A 23635-nucleotide genomic window follows, 5' to 3' on the forward strand; every position below is an offset into this window, starting at 1 on the left:
CCACCTTATTATTATTATTATTATTATTATTATTATTATTATTATTATTATTATTATTATTATTATTATTATTATTATTATTATTATTATTATTTAATTTTTTATCTTATTTCTTTTTACTTTGTTTATTTTTTATTTACTTGTTTTCACACTTTAAGGTGCAATTCCTGTTATTAGTAAACCATTAACTATAATTTTTACCTCCATAAAAATCAAATAATTTGCTGTTTATTAATAGCTTTTGAAAGATAGTAGTTAGGATTAGGTATTATAGAATAAAATCATACAGAATATGTGTTTTATAAGTACTAATAAACAGCTAATATCTTAAAAATAGGCAGGTTCTAACCTATTAGTTAGTAGTTGAACTTGGTACTTAAGAGTGTTTATTTTATTTTATTTTATTTTATAATTTTTTGGGTTTTGTTTGTTTTTTATTTTGTTTTATTTTAATTATTTATTTATCATTTTATTTATTTATTTTTAACTTTATTTTATTTTATTGTTTTATTATTTATTATTTTTATTTTTTTTACTTATTTCATTTTATTTTTATTGTATATTTTAATTTAATTTAATTTAATTTAACTTTTATTTAACTTTTATTTTATTTTATTTTATTTTCACACTTCAAGGAACAATTCATGTTATCATTAAACCATTGATTATGATTTTTACCTCATAAACTCATAATTTGCTGCTCATTAATAGCTATTGAGGTAATAGTTAGGTTTAGGTATTATAGAATAAAATAATACAGAATATGTGTTTTATAAGTACTAATAAACCAATATCATTTTGTTTTATTTTACTTATTGTTTAATTTAATTTAATCTATTTTTATTTTATTTTTAGAAACATGTTACCTTTCTTTTATTTAACAGCCTATCCGAAATAAATAAAATAAATCCAAATAAAATAGAATAAAATAAAAATAGTTATTGGTTAATTGGTTTTTAATTTTATCTCTGATGCTTTATCTATAGTTACTTCAGAGCAGCCATAGAGCCCTGCCAAAACTAGCTGATGATTTAGTCTCTGAACAATTTAATGAATGAAAATCTCCCTTTTGAAATGCACTTCATCAAACATCTCATCATTTGCTCTCTATTTAATCTCATTATCTCCCTGCTGCCTATGATAAACAATTTCCATACAAAACATTTATTTTCATGGAACATTTTGCACTTATTTCTCTCACCCAGTGCTGCAAATTGTATTTGTTTCTTGAATTCTAACCAAAACTACGCCTGGACTTTTCTCCCAGCGAATCAACACAACAACAGCTGTGAGGTGAAATCATAATTATAAAAAGGATATCGAGCTACAGAGTCCAAGATCAAATTGCGAGTTGTGTTGCCGTCAAGTATATCATGCATAAATTTGTCCTGGTACAAGAACAAGTCATGTAGCCACGTCTGTGCTGTCACTGTTTCTACTGGTAACCGTATTGTCAGTAAATATTTCATAGAATAATTGACTTTGTGAAACCACTGACAGGGTCGAATTCCTAACAGCAAGAGCTTTCGGTGTGTTTTGCGAGATTACAGTGTGCAGAGCAACCTTTTGAAACATCCAACCTCTCTCTGGATCATTATCTTGTGCGAACATTCATCACTCCCCTTGTTTTATGCAGGATTTCAACATCATCATAATTTAAAAGGCTTTCTGTGCTTTGAATATGTATGTTCCTCCTTCATGTTTGACACCAGAAATGGATCTCCAGGCCCTTATGCATTTTTTTTATATCATAGTGTCCTCTGTTTCCTTTAATTTCTTTGTTTTTGGACAGAACAGCATCTCTCTCTTTTTTTTTTTTGTCACTATAAGCCTACATATAATTTAGCTGCTTTTTAGCCACGGCACAGAAAGCTGTGCTGGAGTCTGAATCGTGCAGGGTGAATCCCTTTAGACAGCATGTCCCCTATTTTTCAAGTCATTGTCAGAGTAAAGAGCATGGCTATCCATTCCCATCTAGTGTGGGTATAGAGAGCCAGCATGTGAATAGCTGTCTGCTCGGACTGCAATACAGAGACTGTGCCCTTCACTCATATTGGCGGCCTTCGCGGATGCAAACAAAGGAAGAATGTAAAAGCTAAAATGTCTGGATTGTATAACCTTCAGATTTTTAGAAAACGTTGCTTTCATTAAGAACGAGCTATTGAAAAAACAGCCATTTTTATTTAAAGAAAATATAACATTGTTAAATATGTGAGCCACAATTTTTGGCACTCTTATTAGTACATATGAGTTGAAGGTGGAATTATCAGCCCTCCTGTAAAATTGTAATTCTTTTTCAAATTAATCTAAATTAATTTTTTCACAGTATTTCTTATTTTATTAGATTTTTTTTACTCTGCAGAAGGTCTTTATAGCTGGAGTAAAATAATAATATTAAAAATAATAATAATAAAAGTAATAATAATAATAATAATAATAATAATAATAATAATAGTAGTAATAATAATAATAGGGATGGCGCAGTGGATAGCGATATTGCCTCACAGCAAGAAGGTCACTAGTTCAAGCCTCGACTGGGTCAGATGGCATTTCTCTAAGGAGTTTGCATGTTCTCCCAGTGTTCACGTAGGTTTCCTCTAGTTGCTCCAGTTTCCCCCACAGTCCAAAGGGAATTATTATTATTATTATTATTATTATTATTATTATTATTATTATTATTATTATTATTATTATTATTATTATTATTATTATTATTAAATAATGCAACCATACTACTACTACTACTATCATAAGTGGTAGTAGTAGTAATAATTATTATTATTATAAGTGGTAGTAGTAGTAGTAGTAGTAGTATTTTATTGCTTATTATTATTAATAATAATAATATTAATAGTTGCTATTATTTTATAATAATAATAATAATAATTATTATTATTATTATTATTATTATTATTATTATTATTATTAAATAAATAACACAACCGTAATAATAATAATAATAATAATAATAATAGTTGTTGTTGCTGTTGTTGTTGCTGTTGTTGCTATTAGTATTATCAATTGTATTAGCCCGCTTTAAGAATTTGTTTGGCTACATAACAAACCACTGTTGCCCAATGACTTGCCTAATTAGCCTAACAACAAGTAAAATAATATTTACATTTTACATTTACATTTAATCATTTAGCAGACCTTTTTTCCTGCAAATCAGGATAATAGAAGCACTTGAGGTCACTAGAAAGCAGCAGTACAGTATGTGAATGTCATGCAAAATCCAGGCTGGTTTACTGTTTTGTTTTGTTTTAAGATAAAAGGGAAAAACAGGAAAGACATAGCTTGTAAGTGCTATTGTTAGTCAGTTAAGTGCTGACAAAACAAATGTGTTTTCAGATGTTTCTTAAAGATGGCCAGAGATAAGCAAGTCATTTCACCAGGATGGAATGTTGAAGGTAAAAGTCCTTGAAATCGATTTTTATCCACTATGGGATCGAACCAGAAATTGGTGGTTGGTAGCAGAATGTAGTGTTCGGCTGGGTATATGCTGCACATATAAGGTAGTATAGGGGTACAGAGCCAGTGTGAGTGCACCCCTCAAAAATATATATTTTAAATTAATATTTTCTATAGGATGTTATACCATATTATATTAGTGCATATACATTAGATATAGTCAATTCATTCATTTATTTTCTTTTCGGCTTTGTTCCTCTTGACAGCAGGTGTCACCACAGCAGAATGAATCGCTATAGATTAGTCAATACTGAAGCCAAATCTGGAGATTATCTAACAAAATATCTTGCGTAATGGTCCAAAAAATAATATACCCAAATGTATGTGTTGAAGAAAAAGATTTTAAAATATCTAAAATGTATTTGAAATTTTGTATTTTATTTGCAATATTTCGCTTGAATTTAGATGTATTATCTTTCTATTTCTAAATATGTTCGGTGATTAAAATATCATTTTTTAATGAAGATATTCATTTAATAAGTCTGTTTTGTTGAAGTGAATGACAATACTTTGTCTATATTCACTGAGACATTGATCAAAATATTCATTTTCAAAATAGGCTTTACTCATTTATGCAGAGCACTGTACAGTATGTATAATTATTATTTTTTACTACAATCTGACATCACCGCGAATTGTATAAAAGGGTTTAGCGATTAAACGCCTTTACTTTCATCAACATACAATCTAGAATGTCTTCACTTATTGTTAATAATATGAGAACAACTCATGCATTTTGAGTTGCTTCTGCTCAAAATTCTTGCTGTTTCTGCATCAGAAGCTGAACATTTGGGCCACTGGTTCATGTTTGATCACCACAGCTGCTGTGGGCCCTTGGCTTTGTTCTGACGGCACCCGTACTGAACCTCCAATGGAACAAAGGACAGTGGTGCTGTAGCTGCAGCTGAGTTTTCTTGAACCATAAATCAAGCTAGGATGGTTTCTTTCTTTTTTTTTTTTTTTTTTTTTGTGGCCCTGCATCATCTTTCAGGATGTTTTCCCTTCATAGTTCAAGACCTCGAGAGCTTTGTACTACTGTATATCAAGGCAAAAGCAGCTCATGGGTCACACTAAGACATGCATAAAAATAAATAAAGGCCACATTGCAGAGGATGCAGTTGAGTTGGGTTCTTCAAAATACTGGAACTTTTATGTTGCTGATTTATATGAAGGTCGAATTACAACCTCCGAACTACTCTGCCAATGCCTTCAACATTTACTGCATTTATAGTACTTTTAAACATGCTTAAACCTCTTTCTAGACCAAAATTTCCAATAATAAACAGGAAATTAAGTATTGAGTATTTAAATATGTGAACCGGAGACAATTCAAATCATTTACAGCTATTGGCAGTCCCCATAAAGATAGTTTTACAAGTATGTGCAAGTGATTTTTAAAGAGCCCCTATTATGCATTATAAAAGGTCATATTTTGGTTTTGTAGGTCTCCAACGACAGGCTGATATGCATCAAGGTCAAAAATACTTTCATTGTCTATAATATGCATTTATTTTTACCTAATTATCCCAACAATTCCCATATGATCCATTTAGCGATTCATTTGTTCCCAAACCCCTCCTTAGCGCGATGCTAATCTGCGCTGATTGGTCAGAAGACCCAGTCTGTTGTGATTGATCGACTTGGTTCAGCGCGAGACAGAGAGAAATGCCAACCATGGTTATGAAATAGCACAGAGTATGTGAGAGCCTAATGCAGGAACGAATAAAGCAATGCAGGTAAACACCAGCATATTACTCTATTCTCAAATCTAACCTCAAGTAATAACAACGACACACATTCAGTATTAATCCACACTCTGGCAAAAGTTGAACTGTTTCAAAAATGACCCACACGACAAGCGTGTAGGAACAGCTGATGGTGGCCATAGCAAAGACGAATGGCAGAGGATTGCTAGTTCAGAAACGCATTTAAATTGGAAAAGGAAGAAGCATGTGTTGCATTTTAACATGGTTTTGGATGCAATATGTGAATAGACCCATAAAGAATAAATCTGAGAGATACAGTACAAGCATGGATCTTAAATAGATAAGTGATTACAAGCCGCACGGGGCGATTACAAGTTACAAAACACAATTAAAAACATATTTTGCAAACTACAGAAAAAAAGGCAACAACTTTAATTACACTTGCATGTTATGATCTGGAGAGAGAAGAAACTGGTCCATATGAACTGTAACAGTTACTGACAAAGTCCCTGTTAAAATCTGACAAAGTCCCATACATAATAGTCTCTGCTGCTTCTTGCTTTAATAGCAAACGTCTGACAAATCAAGCAGTGTAGGTTATTGTATCAAAAATCAGAAAAATGTCAGGAACAAACGCTATGGTATAGTTGGCTATACTGGGATATTGTTGTGAAAATGAACTCTCCATCTGTCTGTGATCGTCATATTTGTGTCATGATCAGTCCCGTGATCCCCTACTAGTGTCTGAAGGGAAAGGCACATTCATGTTTTACCAGATCCAGCACTTCATATTTGGTGATATACCGTATCGACGTTATTGCGCTCAGGCAAATGATTCAGACCCAACACGATTCATTTATTCGGTGCGGGAATAAATTTCCGAATAAAGTGCTGGAGTGGTTGGTAACTGGTGTAATTTAAACAGGAGCAGGTGGTCTAACAATATCGCTGCCGACTTCCGAGCGAGCATGCGAATGTATGAGTGTGAATGAGAAAGAGCATGATGCTGTGTTTAACTTGTTTGTTGCTGTCTACGTGTGTGTAAATGTGTGTGAATGAGAGAGGGAGCTTGGTGCTGTCTATGTGTGTGTGACTGTGTGTGAATGAGAGAGAGCGTAATGCTGTCTGTCACTTGCTTGGTGCTGTGTGTCTATGTGTGTGTGTGTGTGTTAATACAGACAGCTTGTTATAGACTCTGTATAGTTGGGAACGGGCACGTTGGTTAGAAAACAGGGCAGGTTGGGCAGCGGGGCAACAAATGCTAAATATAGCGGTCGGGTATAAAAATTTAGTCCCATGCAGATCTTTACTCTGAGTCAACTCTTTTGTTAAAGAATCAATAGTTTTAAACACTGTGCACTTTCAGATTTAAACCTCAGCTGGATGTCTTTATTCACTTGCATACTGCATGGAAGGTCATTTTTAAGAACCCACAATAGGGGCTCTTTAAGTAAATTAAGTCACATGTAAACCCCCCAAAAATAGCATATGAAAAACAATTATGTATTTACCTTACAAATGAACTCTAATATGTTCACAGCCACACTATATATACATTTTTATTGTACTTTTCAGGCTTATTTTCCAAAAGTAATACTTAGTTACCAAGGAGACAAGAGTGAGTGTCAGTGAAAGACATCTTGAGAAATATGAGAAATGTAATGTGTGAAGACAACACAGAAAAGCAAGGTAAAAATCACATTTTTTTACTACGTGACATTCCAAGTCAAGCCTGACACGTTATACAAAAAGTGTGAAAAGGAGTTTTTAGCACACATACAAAGTCTTAGCAAGAACAAAGAAGTTGGCCATTAGAAATGGAGGCAAAGAAAGTAAGAAATAAAGAAAGGAAGAAAGAAAGAAAGAAAGAAAGAAAGAAAGAAAGAAAGAAAGAAAAAAAGAAAGAAAGAAAGAAAGAAAGAAAGAAAGAAAGAAAGAAAGAAAGAAAGAAAGAAAGAAAGAAAGAAAGAAAGAAAGAAAGAAAGAAAGAAAGAAAGAAAGAAAGAAAGAAAGAAAGAGTATGTTTTTTATAGGGAGTCATTTCCACAGGGTCAAAAGGTGCTTCTATTGTTGAAGAAACAGCAATGTGTGATTTGGTGGTGAAGCGTTCTGTTCCTGTGTAATGTGCTGACAGATGGACTGTCTCAGAGCAAAGGTCTCATGCGCGGTCACACTGACAAAAAAGCTCAGTGTTCTTCACAGTTCCCTTCACACTTCAAACATCAGCGTCGTCTCGATTGCAGCTTCGCCATGCAGCACGTTTTTGAAGAGCTCATCGTCAGCTGATTTATGTTTGTGCACTTCACGCTTACAAATTTCTCAGTATATATAAACAAAATAATCTTAAAAATATCCATCCATCCATCCATCCATCCATCCATCCATCCATCCATCCATCCATCCATCCATCCATCCATCCATCCATCCATCCATCCATCCATCCATCCATCCATCCATCCATCCATCCATCCATCTATCTATCTATCTATCTATCTATCTATCTATCTATCTATCTATCTATCTATCTATCTATCTATCTATCTATCTATCTATCTATCTATCTATCGTATACAGTGCTTAATTTGTGAATTGCGAGGTCCTTGAACAGATTGGGTTATGGATCCAGCATGTTACCCAAGGATAGTGAGCGGGCAGGGGTGTCGCGAACAAAAGTGAACCGTTGGGGAGTTGCGGAAGTAAGTGAAAGTGAGCAGCGGAGGGAGGGCGGTTGAGGGATCCTCATTTGGGGATTGGTAAAATGAGGTGCTGGATCAGATTTCAGAGTTTCCGGATCCGGACTGTATATCTATCTATCTATCTATCTATCTATCTATCTATCTATCTATCTATCTATCTATCTATCTATCTATCTATCTATCTATCTATCTATCTATCTATCTATCTGTCTGTCTGTCTGTCTGTCTGTCTGTCTGTCTGTCTGTCTGTCTGTCTGTCTGTCTGTCTGTCTGTCTGTCTGTCTGTCTGTCTGTCTGTCTGTCTGTCTGTCTCCATCCACAATCCCACCCACCCATCCATCCATCCATCCATCCATATATCCATCCATCCATCCATCCATCCATCCATCCATCCATCCATCCATCCATCCATCCATCCATCCATCCATCCATCCATCCATCCATCATTATACAGCTAAATATCTTATCTATATTAGCGTCATTTACTTGACATTTCATTGACTTGTAAAAGTTTGCTGTCAGCAGGCAAAGCACCATGAATTCTAGGCTAATGAATCCCTATTTAAATAGTTACTTTTGATTTAAACTTTTTTTTTCTCTCCCCCTCGCTCTTTCTCTGACTCACTGTTGCCATGGAAACTTGCTATTGTAGAAGTGATGCTAAAGGATTCATTAGGTCTGTAGAGACTTTGTGATTCTTTCATTGAACAATTGAGACTCAATCAATGTAGCCTGATATAGTTTACAGTCTCTAATGGGAACATCTCTCTTTGACGACATGGATGTGTTCTCTCCGATACCCATGCACATTGTCTGTGTCCCAAAAGATGTTTTGCCACCCTTCATGAAACGACCAGTATAAACCAGCCTGAATCCCCATTACAGATTAGCCTTTTTTTTTTTGGTCATTGCTGTATCAATGCCATTCTAGCAGTTTGGCCATGGAAGTTACTAAAAGCGAGCACCAGAAAGGAAAACAAAAACTGGAAACTCCATCTCATGGCAGTTCCTAACTTTTTGATTTAATAAATAGTTTATATTAATTTGTACAATTAACAAATGTGTACAATTGTATGAATTAGACAATTTTCCTTGTGAGATCTGGCTGGAATTCTGTCATTTATAAATCAATATAATGCCGCATAATTAGGGATGTCCAGATTCAATCACGTGATCGGAAATCGGGCCCGATGACGCGGTTTCAGACTAAATCAGAATCGATCGGATGTTATCTTCTGATCAGGACTCAAAAGATAACATTCGATCGATTCCGATAAGTAATAAGTAAGTAAGAAACAGACCCCTCTGGAAAGTATCTTTGCAGAGATGGAAAGGTCCAGTGAAAGACCACTAAACTGCCAAGGAATGGATCCGCAACCCATTTGTCAACAAATCAGGTGAATCCAGCATGTCTGTACAAGAAAAGATCAACTGCTGGAGATCGCAAATTACTTTTGTCCATTTCATTATTTCCAATGGAGGTGCGCATATTGGGAGTGACATACTCACGTTCTAGTTAAAAACATAACTTTTCAAAATGCTGCGAGCGCACCGTGAGTCACATGAAAATAACTGACCGATCAGCTTCATTCTTTTTATATATTATACGTATGCATAGACTAATTATATCAGACAAACACAGAACACACAAACACTGCAGTGCTTTTTAATTTTATCCATTAATAAAACTTGTATCAAAGTCACAGCAATGTTTTGTCAGCTTGTCTTACTGTGAGAAAAGACCATTGACCAGTTGGTGGTGGGGATTGGTTACCATTGCTGTAGAGGTTGCATTTTATTTCCCAAAATAACTTTTCAGTCAACAGTTCTTAATAGAACACTTTATTTTGATAGATTGAGAAACATGTTGATGAGGTGAAACCGAAGACTTTCATACAGTGATGTCATATAATAACCTTTTTGTTTTGTTTTATAAAGATTTTTCTCTCAGTATAAAGACTATTTTAATAATCTAAGTAACCCTTTTCACTTCAAAGGACATTTTGTGGAATGAAAATGTTCTAAGAATGTTAAAGTTTCTTCAAGGATGTCAATAAATTAATGTGAATGAAAAAAAGAGTAAAGAGCTATTTTAGGTTTCTTAAAGCTGCTATGATAAGCTGATATGTATTTAGATACAGTGCATCACAGTGCATCACAGTATACATCTGCAGTTACTGTGTAAATGCATTCATGCCACCTCTGAGCAGCATTAAATACTCTGTTGAAATTTAAGGCAATTAAATACCACCTTATTAAGTGTTTCTTTGTCACCTATGCTATGTAAATGTGATAATATATTACGTCTGCTAAGAAACATGCACTTTTTGCAACCTCTTGAGTATTATTATTTCTGAGAAACATAAATAAGTCTAAATTGTGAAGACTACAGTTTTTCCATGAATGTTTATGTTTTTATATATTGACTAATTTGTCTGTACAAAATAAAGGTTTTTTTGTAAATAAAGTTGGCATGTTACTTTCATATTAGGAATACTCTACCCAAAAATGAAAGTCTTCTCCCATATACAGCTCTCGTTGTTTTCAGTGACATCAGAATTTCATGGCTCTGCGTTTAAAGCTGCCATTGATTTGAGAGCCTACAGAGGCCATCATTTTCAGTGAGTAATGACTCAAATTTCAGCCAGATCTTTTCAGAAAACTATCAATAAAACTTTAGAGGAGTTAGAATATATAGAGCAGATGTATGGCCTTTTTTGATACTTTTATGTTGTTTTTTTTATTTTAGAGCTTGACTGCACTCATTACTATTTGGGAAAAAAGCACCAATTCTCTCTTTTTTTATTTAAATTTGAACTGAAGAAAAATCTGTAACACTTTAGTTTAAGCAATAATTTACACGATTAACTACTGGCTTATTACCTGCCTACTATTAAAATATTAACTACTTATTAGTACTCATAAAGTAATATCTTATTGTGAATTCCTAATCTTAAACCCGACTATCAACTGCTACTTTACTAACTATTAATAAGCAGATAATTAGTCATTTATTGAGCTGAGTTAATGGTTTCTCAATCTTGTGAATTCTACATTAAAATAAAGTCTTGCCTAAAAGTCATATGGGTTGGGAACCATGTCATTAAATATGATTAAACAAAATGGGCTTTTGCACAACAATTTAATATTTATGAAAACTATTGGCAGAAATACATGCTTTTTTTTTTTTTTTACTGTTTTCACCTTGTAAATTGGGAATGATTTTAGTAATAGCCTTGTTTAGGTGGCCTAAATTATCTTCAACATAACCGGTTGCATTAGGAGTGTCAATTGTGTAAGCTGTGTTTTAAATTGGCCCCTACATCCTCGTTCCATAGATACACTGATTAATAATGTCCACTTAAAGAAGTGAATGAATAAAAATGAGTGAGCAAAAGTACATCAGAAGGGGGCTGACATTTTTGTGCATATCATAATTTGTGCTTGCAGCTTAATAATGATTTGGAACCAAATTTGCTGCTTGTTGTGGTAACTAGTATACAGTATAAAGTGTAATTAAACAATGCATTTTTTTTCTTTAACATTTAAAAAAGTATAGAAAAAAAACAATTATAAAAAAATCAGGCCAGAAGGTCAAACATTGATCAAATATTATATAATAAAACAATATTTAACCAAAAATGAACTTCTTTCATCATTACACACCATCAGGTTGTTCCAACCCCATGTTAATTAATTTGTTCTAAAATGTAGATATTTGGAAGAATGTCAGTAAACAGACATTGCCACCCATTTACTTTCATAGTAATTATTTTTCCAACTATGGCAGTTAATTGTTGGTGATATCTGGTTACATATATATACACGATTGGAATGAGCTGAGGGTGAGTAAATAATGATATAATTTTTATGTTTGGGTCAACTATTGTTTTATTACAGTATATAATATTTGATTAATGTTTGACTTTCAAATACTAAAGACCCTATCATACACCCGGTGCTATAAGGTGCAATACATGTTTGGCACAATTTGTTACTATTTTCAAACCAGCACAACCTTACTTTTCACATTTTGCATCACGTTGTTTAAATAGCAAATCCATTTGCGTCACTTTGTGGACTCACGTGCTGTTGTAAAACAGAGGTGTGTTAAGGAGCTGAATAGAGATGTGTTAAGGAGTGTTTTAAAGAACTAAAATAGACTGCGTCATCGACCATCTAAAAGCCGGTCTAAAGTCCAGCGCAGAGCGCATTAGTTGCTTGCTTTATACACACAGGACGCACAGCACTACACAAATATTTTTACATTAAAAAAAAAAGGAATAAAGTGTTATAAAAAACATTCTACATGAATATAAAAACCACTGCCTCCATGCCTCATCTCGGGGGGCTTTTTCAATTCATTCTTGACAATTTGCATTTGTATAATGTTATTATTATTAGCAATATAATTTATTATATACATATTAACATTTTTTTTTATAAAAACAAGTTTAGATTTGTCCACCTTGTCACTAAGCATCACTAAGAAAAGGATGTGTGTTTGGATATAACTCAATTTTTTGACCATGCTTCATTATTGTCGTTCATTTATTAGTTTACTGGAAATTAGAACTGAATTTAGTAATAGTTTTGAAACAAATCTTTGTGCTTAACAAACGAAATTAAATATGTAGGGTAATGATTGTCTTCAGTGGAGTGCAGACAACACTGTTTCCTTATCCACAAAAGTAAATAGTAAACGTAAAGAAAAAGAGAATGTATAGAGGCCTAATGAAGGAGGCTCATTTTTTATCTTCGCTGCAGACGGCCTGGTTTTCTTGCTAATGTAATGTAGTGTAGTGTTGTTTCAGTTTTTAAAGTTACAAAGTCCGCCATGTAAATAGCAAATGTGCCATGGTGTGACTCTTAAAAGGAATGGGAGATGAGACTCTGATTAGTTTAATGCATGTTGTACTCAAAACACAGCCATAACTCATTAAGAGAATAGGCACAACCCTGTTAGACCATGCGCCGGGGCACAGAGTGTATTTTTCCTTCCTTAAAATAGCAAAAGTGCATTCAGATGTGCCCTTAATGCTTTTGTGCCATGCACTTTAGACTTTGTGCCTAGATTGTTAATATAGAACCCTAACACTTGCCTTCCTTTTTTACAATAATATTTTATAATACTAACACTCTCTAGCCTGTTTTTCTATACTTTTAACCATGTATATGTTTAGCACTAACATTAATTTTCTGTAGTTTTTTTATTATTCTAATACTCGTATTAAATGAAAGAAATTCCTAATAAATTCATTCATTCATTTTCTTGTCGGCTTAGTCCCTTTATTAATCCGGGGTCGCCACAGCAGAATGAACTGCCAACTTATCCACCAAGTTTTTACGCAGCGGATGCCCTTCCAGCCGCAACCCATCTCTGGGAAACCTAATAAATTCATGTAATAAATATGTCGAGCCATAGATTGCACATTGCTACTGTACTGTGGTGCATTATGGAATTGAATAAGTGTAGTCAATAGGATCCACTATAGTTTCAAACACCACTACAACTGGCTTTCCACTCGATTAATACCCTTTTTATAGGCAGACTTACTGTAGGTGGCAAATTTGGACTCATTGATTGGCAGAACACAAACCATAAACTGGCTCCCATTTTTAGAAAGCAGAATAAGTTCACATACTTGCTCCAAAAGCTAACTTCACAAACAAGGAAAATAACTGTCAGACGGATTACATGGTGCGAATGCAACCAGTAAATTTGCCCTTGTTCTGAGAAGTCCTGTTTTATATAACGAAAACTACCCGGTGTGTTCATTATTGGGTGATGTAGTTGACTGCATGGAACTGACTACTTCAGAACTCATGTGGGGGGAGAAAAATGTAGAAAACCCCTTATTTATTATCCCCATACACACATTCCCACTTGTACCATCTTCCGATGCGGTTGTGGCATGGTGTCAGAGAAATAAAAATGTGTTGCTTGAGGACAGCCCTTTGTCACCCACACTAACAATGTTTTTGTGACTTATGCTGTAGTGTGACATTGCTGTAATTTATACAGTATGTTCTGTGGGCATGGACGAGGTGGTGTTTTGAATGCTTTTGTTTTATTATTATCATTTTTTTGTTGTACTGGAGAAAGCAAATCGGGAGTAAGGAAACGCTGAAGGGCCTGCTTGGGTCAAGGACAGAGTCATAAACATGTGTATGACCAAATAGCTGTTACAGCCGCAGGCCTGAAATCCTCAGTAACTGCATTTTATTCAATGCAGCTTCAAAATACACAGCCAGCGACTTTTCACTTGCTTTTTTTTTTCGCTGTTGGCTTTTTGTTCTGTTAAAGTTGAATTAGAACTGTTGCTCACGTCATTGAAGTAATTCCCAATTAGCAATGGAAGCATGGCTGTGTCTTGCTTTTGATCTGATTCAGCTCTATCTATGAAACACGCTGCTGCAACTTTAGATAAAAACCAATGGTTTTATACGTGGATTGAGACCAACCAAAATATGTAGGGAGCTTCAGCGGTAGCGATTATGCTCGCAGTGAGGCTTTTCGAATCAGGACACTATTTGTTTCCGACAAACGAATTAATTGATTACGATAAGAACAAGGACAAATTAGCCATATTGTTGTGCCGAAAACGAATGTAATTAATCCAGAGTGAGTGATATACAGCTTACAATTGCGAGATAATTCATCTTTTGATATTCGGTTAGATATAACAGCACATAATTCCTTTACTAATTCTGGGTCTTAACTAACTAATTATTCCAAAAGCCTGGATCTGTTGCAGGCAACAGTGGATCAATCTAGCATGTCCATGACACCCCTTCCCTTTCCCTCGCCACCCTCCTTCCTTCCTTCCTTCCTCTGTGGCTTTCCAATGGCTTACACATTTTTTCTTTTTTATTTCGATCCTCTTTTTTTGTTTTGGTTTTCGGGAGGGGAGGGGTGGAGGTTAATTCAACGTCTTGTTAAAAATCCAATGTAAGTTGATTATTTTGCATGTGTTTCTATGTGTCATAGCTGTGCTTCTAAGCTCAATTAATACTCCCAGCTCACCACTGATAAACCGTTCTGTGCACTGTTCTTTGCTTTCCTCGAAAGGCTAAAGCTAAACGACAAGAATGACGAGTTAAAGTTGTCCATGTGTGATATATTTATCTTTATATATATATACCTTTATTTTGTTTTAAAACCATGTACTGCGAGCCACCTCTGCGTTTCCAGAATTGTGCTAAGCTCTTTTTTTCCCTTTTCTCTCTCTCTTTCTGAAGATTTTGTATCAAAGCCTAGTTTTCATGAACCTCTATTCTGTCCCTAGAATATGGAATGATCGGAGAACATACTGTAAAAAGTCAGCGGCCAAGATCAGTACATGACACAAAGGGCCTACAGGAGCGAGATGAATCTGCTAAATTTATGGCACAAACTGGTAATACAATAGTTATGCTTCTTTCCTTTCCTATGTAAACTAAACTTAATTTTCATCTTAAGTCACTTGCATGCTATCTTCTGTACTGCACCCTTTAAGTGACAATGTTTATTTATCATATTTATTTTTTGTCCCTCTTCCACTTTATTAATACTTCAAGAAAAAAAAAAAACTGAGGAAAACAGAATTGGCCAATTCCTTTTGGAAATTTTTAATATTGATTTATTTTGACAGTTATTTTATTTTATAACCACCAAAAGCAGTAAATATAACCCAGAATTGTTAAAGCAAAAATTAATTAAATTCTAAAACAATTTGGTTAACATTTAAAACTAAACATTCTGGTTATCCTGCTGTTTAGAGACTAAATAACCCTAAACATATTACCTTTTTAAAGTGCCAAAACAAACAAGGCCTGTAAAACTTTTAATTTCCTGTTTAATTTATTTCCATGCATGTACTTTAAGATGATTTATAGCTACTCTGGGGAGGGACGTTAAGCAGTCATCTAATTTTTTTAAGTTTGCACCTTTTGTGACATTTGTGTAGCACTTAATATCGTTTCAGTTGCAAATCATTGTGCACACTAAACCTTAACAACCTTGTTTCCATTCCAATCAGTCGTTTTATGTGTTTGTTCATTTACTTCCATTTAAAAATGAAATTCTGAACAGAATGTCATTCATCCTGCGTTTAGTTTGCTCATTTACAGATTGTCTGAGTTCTGTATCACTTCATCCAGAGTTGATCCACCTTTCAATCTAATCTAATCTCCGAGAATGGCTGAGAAAATTGTCCATATGTGCCGAAGGGCATGCCAGTAGATTCTCTGGAAGTTAGAGCAAACAAACCAGTTTTGAGTGTACTAGCTGAAAATAAACATACATATAAAAACAATTTATAAACAACCATATTTTTGAGCATATGGGCTTAGTTAATAAATGGCCAATGTGCTCATTATACTTTAACGGAACTTAAAATGCTAATTATGCAAAATAAAAAATGTTAATCATGACTGCTTTTGACAGCCCAAATTAAAACGTTAAATGTTTAATTTCGACATTTCCCTTCTCATGCGATCCCTTTATTCAGCACTACATGGCAATTGGATTGTTATATTGTGGACATTGATAACGTGTGCTTTTAGGGAGGCAATTTTCTCGCTTATTAAATGTTTGACAGTGTCAAAACAAAATTCTCTGGAAATCAAATGTCTTATTAGAGTTTGGTCTGGCCATGCATTTGCTCATTGGGAATTACAGCCGATCCAGAGTGAACAGATACAAAAATAAAAACACAAAAAGCTAATCTCTATGTGTTTGCCAGAAAGCAGCCTATGCTTTAAAACCAACAATTATATAAACTTTACTCAGCAATCATGTATTCTAACGCCAGCAAACAATGCCAATGATTGAATTGACATTACAGTTGGCAAATCATAACGTTTCAGCTCAGGACCGTGTAATCAAACGGAACATCTAACAGCTTTGATTGTTTGGATTCGAAAAAGATTTTCCATCTTAAATGTGACCAACGCCATTGAAAATTGCTGTGATCTGCTGAATATTCTTGGGGAAATGCAACCCCATCTCTTTTTTCTTCTCCTTTTTTTTTTCTTGACAATCTCCAATTCTAATTGATTTCGCTTCAAAGAGACTAGAAGCTTTAGCATAAATCCAGGAGATCTAAAAAAGAACGAAGCGCAGTCTAGACCCAAGGCCAGAGGTCTGTTCTTCTGTGCGACTATGGTTAGCAGAAAACTAACTCTCATCAAAGATCATTCTCTAACTTTAGAAGCCATGTTGCATGCGTTCTGCATAGTTTATCATATTTTATATATCTCATCTATTAGTTTTGTTTGCCTTTTGCTTTTCAGTTGATTTCATCTAGTTGGTTGCATGCATGATTTTTTTAAATATACATATGAAGTTAGTATTTTAGGATGTTAAATAGTTAAAGCTCCCATTTGATAGTCGTTTTGTGGCCACACAGTAAAATGGATATGATCCTGCTTTGAATGTGAATAGATGTATTGATTATTCCTAATATTTTGATTGTCGTCTGTCAATGTAATCTATCTAAATATTTGCAGATTGATTGTTTAATGTAGTATCTCTAATGCCAATATTAATTATGTGGAAATCCTAGAAATCTCCTTTTTTCCCTGCAGAGTTTAGTTGTGTCCGAAGTCAGTTCATGATTTAATAGACAGTATTAGGTACTTCTCGATGAAACCATGCCATAATGTCATGTCTAATGATCGAGAACAAATTCAAGTGAGCTCAGAGATAACCTAATGAATATTTAATGCATATTTCTCGGCAGAAATTGGATGAGTTATTAAGCTTTAAACCATACCATAAGTTAGAAATTATATTTATAAACGAAACTTTAAATTGCTCCTGTCAGACGTCATTTTTTATACTTTTAAGCAAATTATAAATAGTTTTATTATTGAAATAGTTCAGCAAAATGTATACTTGTATGTTGTTCCAAACCAGGATTACTTTGTGATGCATTAAAAAGGAATATACATTGGAATAAATTAAGAATTTAATGCTAAATTTAAAAATAAATGAAAGAGACTACATATATTTCTGAAGTAGACAATTCTGTCTTTCTTTCTTTCTTTCTTTCTTTCTTTTTCCTAATTTATTTCTTTATTCTCTCTGGAAAGAAACAAAGAAAGAGAAAGAAAGAAATATTCTTTCTTTTTTTTGAAAGTCAGTAATGTTTTGCATAGTTTTTAAATATTTTATGGAAAGAAGCAGACAAAATATTCATCAAATATAAGAAAGTTGCACAATTTTGGAATGACATGAGGATAAAATGATGACACATGGTCAATTTTGGTAAAAAGAATAAATAATTTTAAACCAAAATAAATAAATAAATAAATAAATAAATAAATAAATAAATAAATAAATAAATAAATGAATGAATGAATGAATGAATGAATAAATAAATAAATAAATAAATAAATAAATACAAATTTGTAAATAATTAAATTAAAAATAAGAATAAATGCGTAAATAAATAAATAAATGCATAAAAATGCGTAACAATGAATAAATAAATGTGTAAATAAACAAATTAATAAATAAATGTGTAAAAAACAAAATAAATAAATGTGTAAATAAATACATAAATAAATGTGTAAATAAACAAATACATAAATGTAAATAAATTCGTAAGTAAATGTGAAAATAAATAAATAAAAATAAACGTGTAAATAAATAAATGCGTAAATAAATGAGTAAATAAATAAATGCATACAAAAATAAATATATAAATAAATAAATAAACAAATGCATAAATAAATGAAAGAATCAATAAAGAAATGCATCAATAAGTAAAATAAATACATAAATAAATAAATGTTTAAATAAATAAATAAATAAAACTATTAACAAATATTAAGTTGTCTTTGTGGATTTTAAATTTTAAACACAAACTAATAGCTACCAATCAAAGACAGTTTAAAAGTTGCTACATTTTTTACCTCAGTATACATAAGCTTAAGCTAAACTCTGCAGTAAACCAGATCTCTAGGATCCCGGTACAAGTGAAGGCTAAAAATCATTCATGCAGGATCATATCAAACAAACCACAAAAACAATGACGCTCCTTTTGAGCTCATCCCAATTTCTCTTGGAGCCTATAAGATTTACTGTGTGTAACTTAGTGAGGCCCCTCCTGCTCCTACTGGCTCCACCCACTCAGGGTGTCACATGACCATGTTACTGCTTTTAACTGGTGTCACCCTTCTCCTACAGGTGACCCTGGTGCTGAGGAGTGGTCCCAGTGGAGCTCTTGCTCAGTTACATGCGGTCAAGGGTCGCAGGTGCGAACAAGAACATGTGTCTCACCTTACGGATCACACTGCAGCGGCCCTTTAAGAGAATCCAGGGTGTGCAATAACACTGCCCCCTGCCCAGGTAGTGTTAGTTGCAGACACTAGACTGTCCTTCCTCCATCTTTCAGGGCAATAAAAAAAACACAAGAGTAATTTGCTATCATTTGCTTTATATTACATTTTTATGTCAGATTATGTACTGTTATTATTTATCTTTGTGTCTGCTCTGATTTTTCCACTTGTGTATTTTAGTCATTCATCCTGTCATTTGAGTTTTGTTTTCTCATTCATTCTTCTGCTCTTTTCATGTGCTTTGCCGGTTTTTGACATCATTCCAGCACAAAGCGAAACGTGTTAGGAGAGTGTTTGTTGGTGTGTGCTAAAGAAAAAATGCAGAAGAAAGAAGGCTAATCTTTCCCGCTGAGGCCAGGAGAGTGGCCCGAATTACCCTCTTGTTTTAAAATCTTTAATTACCGGAGGTATCGACCTTTAATTCATCATTTTCGGAGGTGCCATCTTAATGGAGTTGGGCTCAACGATATTTCAGCGCCATTGAACTTTCTGTCACTGGCTAACTGGATTTTTATTTCAAGTAAAAGAGGCTTGTTTTTCCCCCCTCTATCATCAAAATGCAGTTCAGCTCTTTTAGGACTTGGTATTGGTAAATTAATGCTGTTTACACGTTATCTCAGCAGCATTGAACTTATGTCACAAGCTAACTGGATTTTTATTTTAAGTAAAAGGCACGAAAAGAGACTTGTTTTGTTTACATCATTAGCTCTAAAAATGGCAATTCAGCTGTTTTAAGACTTTTTAAATGGCTAAATCGATGTGCTTTACACCGTATTATATATGTGCAGCTTTGCCTTGCGCCTTGAAAAATATACAGACCTACCTCACCGACTCATATGCTAGTTATAAGCGTGTGTGTGTGTGGAAGTTATTGATGGTGAAATCATCATTTTAAACTCGGTTTGTAAGATAAATAGCGATCTTTGACCATATCGTAAATGTAACCAAAGCACTAAAACTGCTGTGAAATGTAAATTTTTTCTGCGGCGTCGAGGGAAGGATTTATAAACGCTGCTAATTAACTTTGGTGAGCATAAATTTAAGTAACATTAATGGAGCTGCTTTGCATCCAAGATTAAAGATGTTTCACGTGCTCGCTGTAAAGTGCAGAATTTCTCAAAAATGCTAAAGCGTCTCGGATCAGGCAAACGCTAGGAGACACGTATAAATGACATAAGGCTGGACCACCAGCCCAGAGCTTAAGGGATTGAAAATAAGACCACCATGTTTCTCAAATGTTCAAATACAACCATTTATTCTCCCTCGGGGCTAGCTTGGACAGCAGCCTAATTGAGCACAGCATTGCTTTTCTTCGGAGGGCAACCCTTATTTACATCATTTTACTGTATTATGCTGCAAAATAAAAGCATTAGGGTACACGTTCTGTTCTGGAACAGAAGGCTTTCATGCATATACATGCTTTATAGTTTCATATACTGTGTAGTCAGAGAGGAAATTCAAATAAAGACTCATTCAAGCTAATCCAAGTTCCCCTCTGGACATCTTTTAAGATGAGTGAGACAGAGCTGGTTTTAGGAGAGATTGAAATATTTGATATACTGTTGTATTGTTAAAGACAAGTGATGTTTCGTTCCAGTCCAGTGGTTCTCAACTGGTTTTTACTTCATAACCTTATTGGGTGGCAACCCAATACATCACAGGTGTCAAAGCCAGTTTCTGGAGGGCCGCAGCTCTGCAATGTTTAGTTCTAACCCTGCTGCACTTACCTTACGTTTGATCAGATATGTTTGATTAAAGTTGGAGCTAAACTGTGTAGACCTGTGGCCCTCTAGGAACTGGCTTTGACACCTGTGCAAGACGGCACATAAAGTTTGCAGTACATTTTGCATTATACATTTTGCAGTACACATTTACCATATACATTTAACATTTTGCAGTATACAATAAATATATTTAGAATAATATACGCAGCTGAATAGAAAATTGCAGTAGTTTTATTTTTGTTTTTTATTGATCTATGAAACTCTAAGAATACCACAATTGATTTGTTTGTTTATTTATTTATTTATTTATTTATTTATTTATTTATTTATTTGGTTGTTTGTTTGTTTATTTATTTATTATACAGTAAAACAGCAGTATTCTATTGTTGTTTTCTACTGGTGCTTAAGTATCATTTATTGATATTAATATATCAATAGAATAGGCTGATATAAACAGTTCAATACAGTATAATACAGTTCAGGTCAGATTTATTAGCCCCCCTTTTAGCTTCTTTTTCTTTTACCAATATTACCCAAATGATGTGAAACAAAGCAAGGGCATTTTCACAGTATGTCTGACAATATTTTGTCTTTTGGAAAAAGTCTTATTTGTTTTATTTTGGCTGGAATAAAAGCTGTTTTTAATATTTTTTAAACACCATTTTAAGGTCAAAATTATTAGCCCCTTTAAGCTATATGTTTTAGGTAGTCTACAGAACAAATAATCGTTATACAGTAACTTAATAACCTATTATAAGTTTATAACAATAACCTAATTACCCTAACCTGCCTAGTTAACCTAATTCACCTAGTTAAGCCTATAAATGTCACTTTAAGCTGTATTAAGGTGTCTTGAAAAATATCTAGTCAAATATTATTTACTGTCATCATGGCAAAGATAAAATAAATCAGTTATTAGAGATGAGTTATTAAAACTATGTCTAAACTAAATTATGTTTAGAAATGTGTTGAACAAAATCTGATCTCTGTTAAACAGAAATTGGAGAATATAAATGGGGGCTAGTAATTTAGGGTGGATAATAATTCTGGCTTTAACTATAAGTTTCTTATGCTTTTATCAATGCTTTGTGTCTTCATGAGTCATACATGACTCATGATTATCTACGCATTGGTTAAGCATGAAATATTGCATAATAATGTAAGCATACTGCATAAGTGTATTGTAAAACATGCTACTTTTTGGTGAAAATCTTGATATATTTTTTCCAACATTCCTTGATGTTTAAAAAACAGCTTTTATTTGAAWWATATATATATATATATATATATATATATATATATATATATATATATATATATATATATATATATATATATATATATATATATATATATATATATATATCAAAAGTTTAGGGTCAGTTTTTTTCATGATTTTTTGAAAATTATTCTGTTCATCAAGGCAGAATTTATTAAATGTAAAAAAATGGTTAAATTGTTAATTTTTTTTCCAATTTTAAATAACTGCTTTTTAATTGTATGTAATCTCAAATGAAATTATTACTCCAATCATTATTGCTTTTATTACTATTATTAATAATAATAATAATATTCGTTCATTCCTTTTCTTTTCAGCTTAGTCCCTTTATTAATCAGGGGTCACCACAGCAGAATGAACTGCCAACTTATCCAGCATATGTTTTATGCAGCGGATGCCCTTCTAGCCACAAACACCCTTACACTCTTGCATTCAACCAGTGACCTTCTTGTTGTGAGGCGATCATGCTACCCACTGTGACACCAATAATAATATTAATAATAATAATTATTAGAGTAATTTGTGAAGGATTGTGTGATTCTGAAGACTGGAGTAATGAATCTGAAAATATGTATAATAAATATATAAATATATAAATATATAAATAAATATATATATGGCGACCCAGTGGTGCAGAAGGTAGAGCTGTCGCCTCACACCAAGAAAGTCGCTGGGTCGCTGGTTCGAGACTCGGCTGGGTCAGTTGGCATTTCTGTGTGGAGTTTGCATGTTCTCCCTGCATTCGCGTGGGTTTCCTCTGGGTGCTCCGGTTTCCCCCACAATCCAAAGACATGCGATACAGGTGAATTGAGTAGGCTAAATTGTCCGTAGTGTATGAATGTGTGTGAATGAGTGTTTGTGGATGTTTCCCAGTGATGGGTTGTGGCTAAAAGGGCATCCGCTGCATAAAAACATGACCCCGGATTAATAAAGTGACTAAGCAGAAAAGAAATGAATATATATATATATATATATATATATATATATATATAAAATATATATATATATATATATATATATATATATATATATATATATATATATATATATATATATATATATAGTACAATTTGTACTGTTTTTTGATGACATAAATGCAGTCTTGGTGAGCAGGAGAAGCTTTTTTTAAAACATTTAAAAAAATAAATAAATAAAAAATCCTACTGACCCCAAACTTTGGTTTAGTTTTAAAAACTAGCCTCTAAAAAATGCACAAATACACTGAATAGTTAGATGATTATATTTATTTACACTTTAATATTTGTATTAATTAACAACCTAGAATTTCCTTCAACCCTTCAATTAAAAGCCACTTGTCGACTCAATATTTTTGTCTTTAAATACAAAACAAAAGAACAACAGAGACACCATTTGGCACCATCACTTTTCATCTCTTCTAGATGGGCGTCCAACAGCAAATAAAAAGCTTCC

The 23635-nt window shown here is 33.4% G+C and overlaps 1 protein-coding gene across 18 annotated transcripts in view; it reads left to right on the forward strand.

The window, feature by feature from the left end:
* adgrb3 (adhesion G protein-coupled receptor B3) overlaps positions 1 to 23635 on the forward strand; it is a 319420-nt gene that overhangs the window by 139182 nt on the left and 156603 nt on the right. For 8 of the 18 annotated variants that reach the window (XM_068213097.2, XM_068213098.2, XM_073920225.1 and 5 more), the window contains exons 3-4: positions 15163 to 15273; positions 19050 to 19211. The exons of 4 other annotated variants lie outside the window; for them this stretch is intronic. In XM_068213097.2, coding sequence (XP_068069198.1) covers positions 15163 to 15273; positions 19050 to 19211 — 273 coding nt within the window. The remainder of the gene's footprint in view (positions 1 to 15162; positions 15274 to 19049; positions 19212 to 23635) is intronic. 6 more of the 18 variants (XM_068213099.2, XM_073920231.1, XM_073920230.1 and 3 more) reach the window with 1 other exon arrangement.

This window comes from Danio rerio, chromosome 13, assembly GCF_049306965.1.
Source record: "Danio rerio strain Tuebingen ecotype United States chromosome 13, GRCz12tu, whole genome shotgun sequence".
Classification (NCBI taxonomy): domain Eukaryota; kingdom Metazoa; phylum Chordata; class Actinopteri; order Cypriniformes; family Danionidae; genus Danio; species Danio rerio.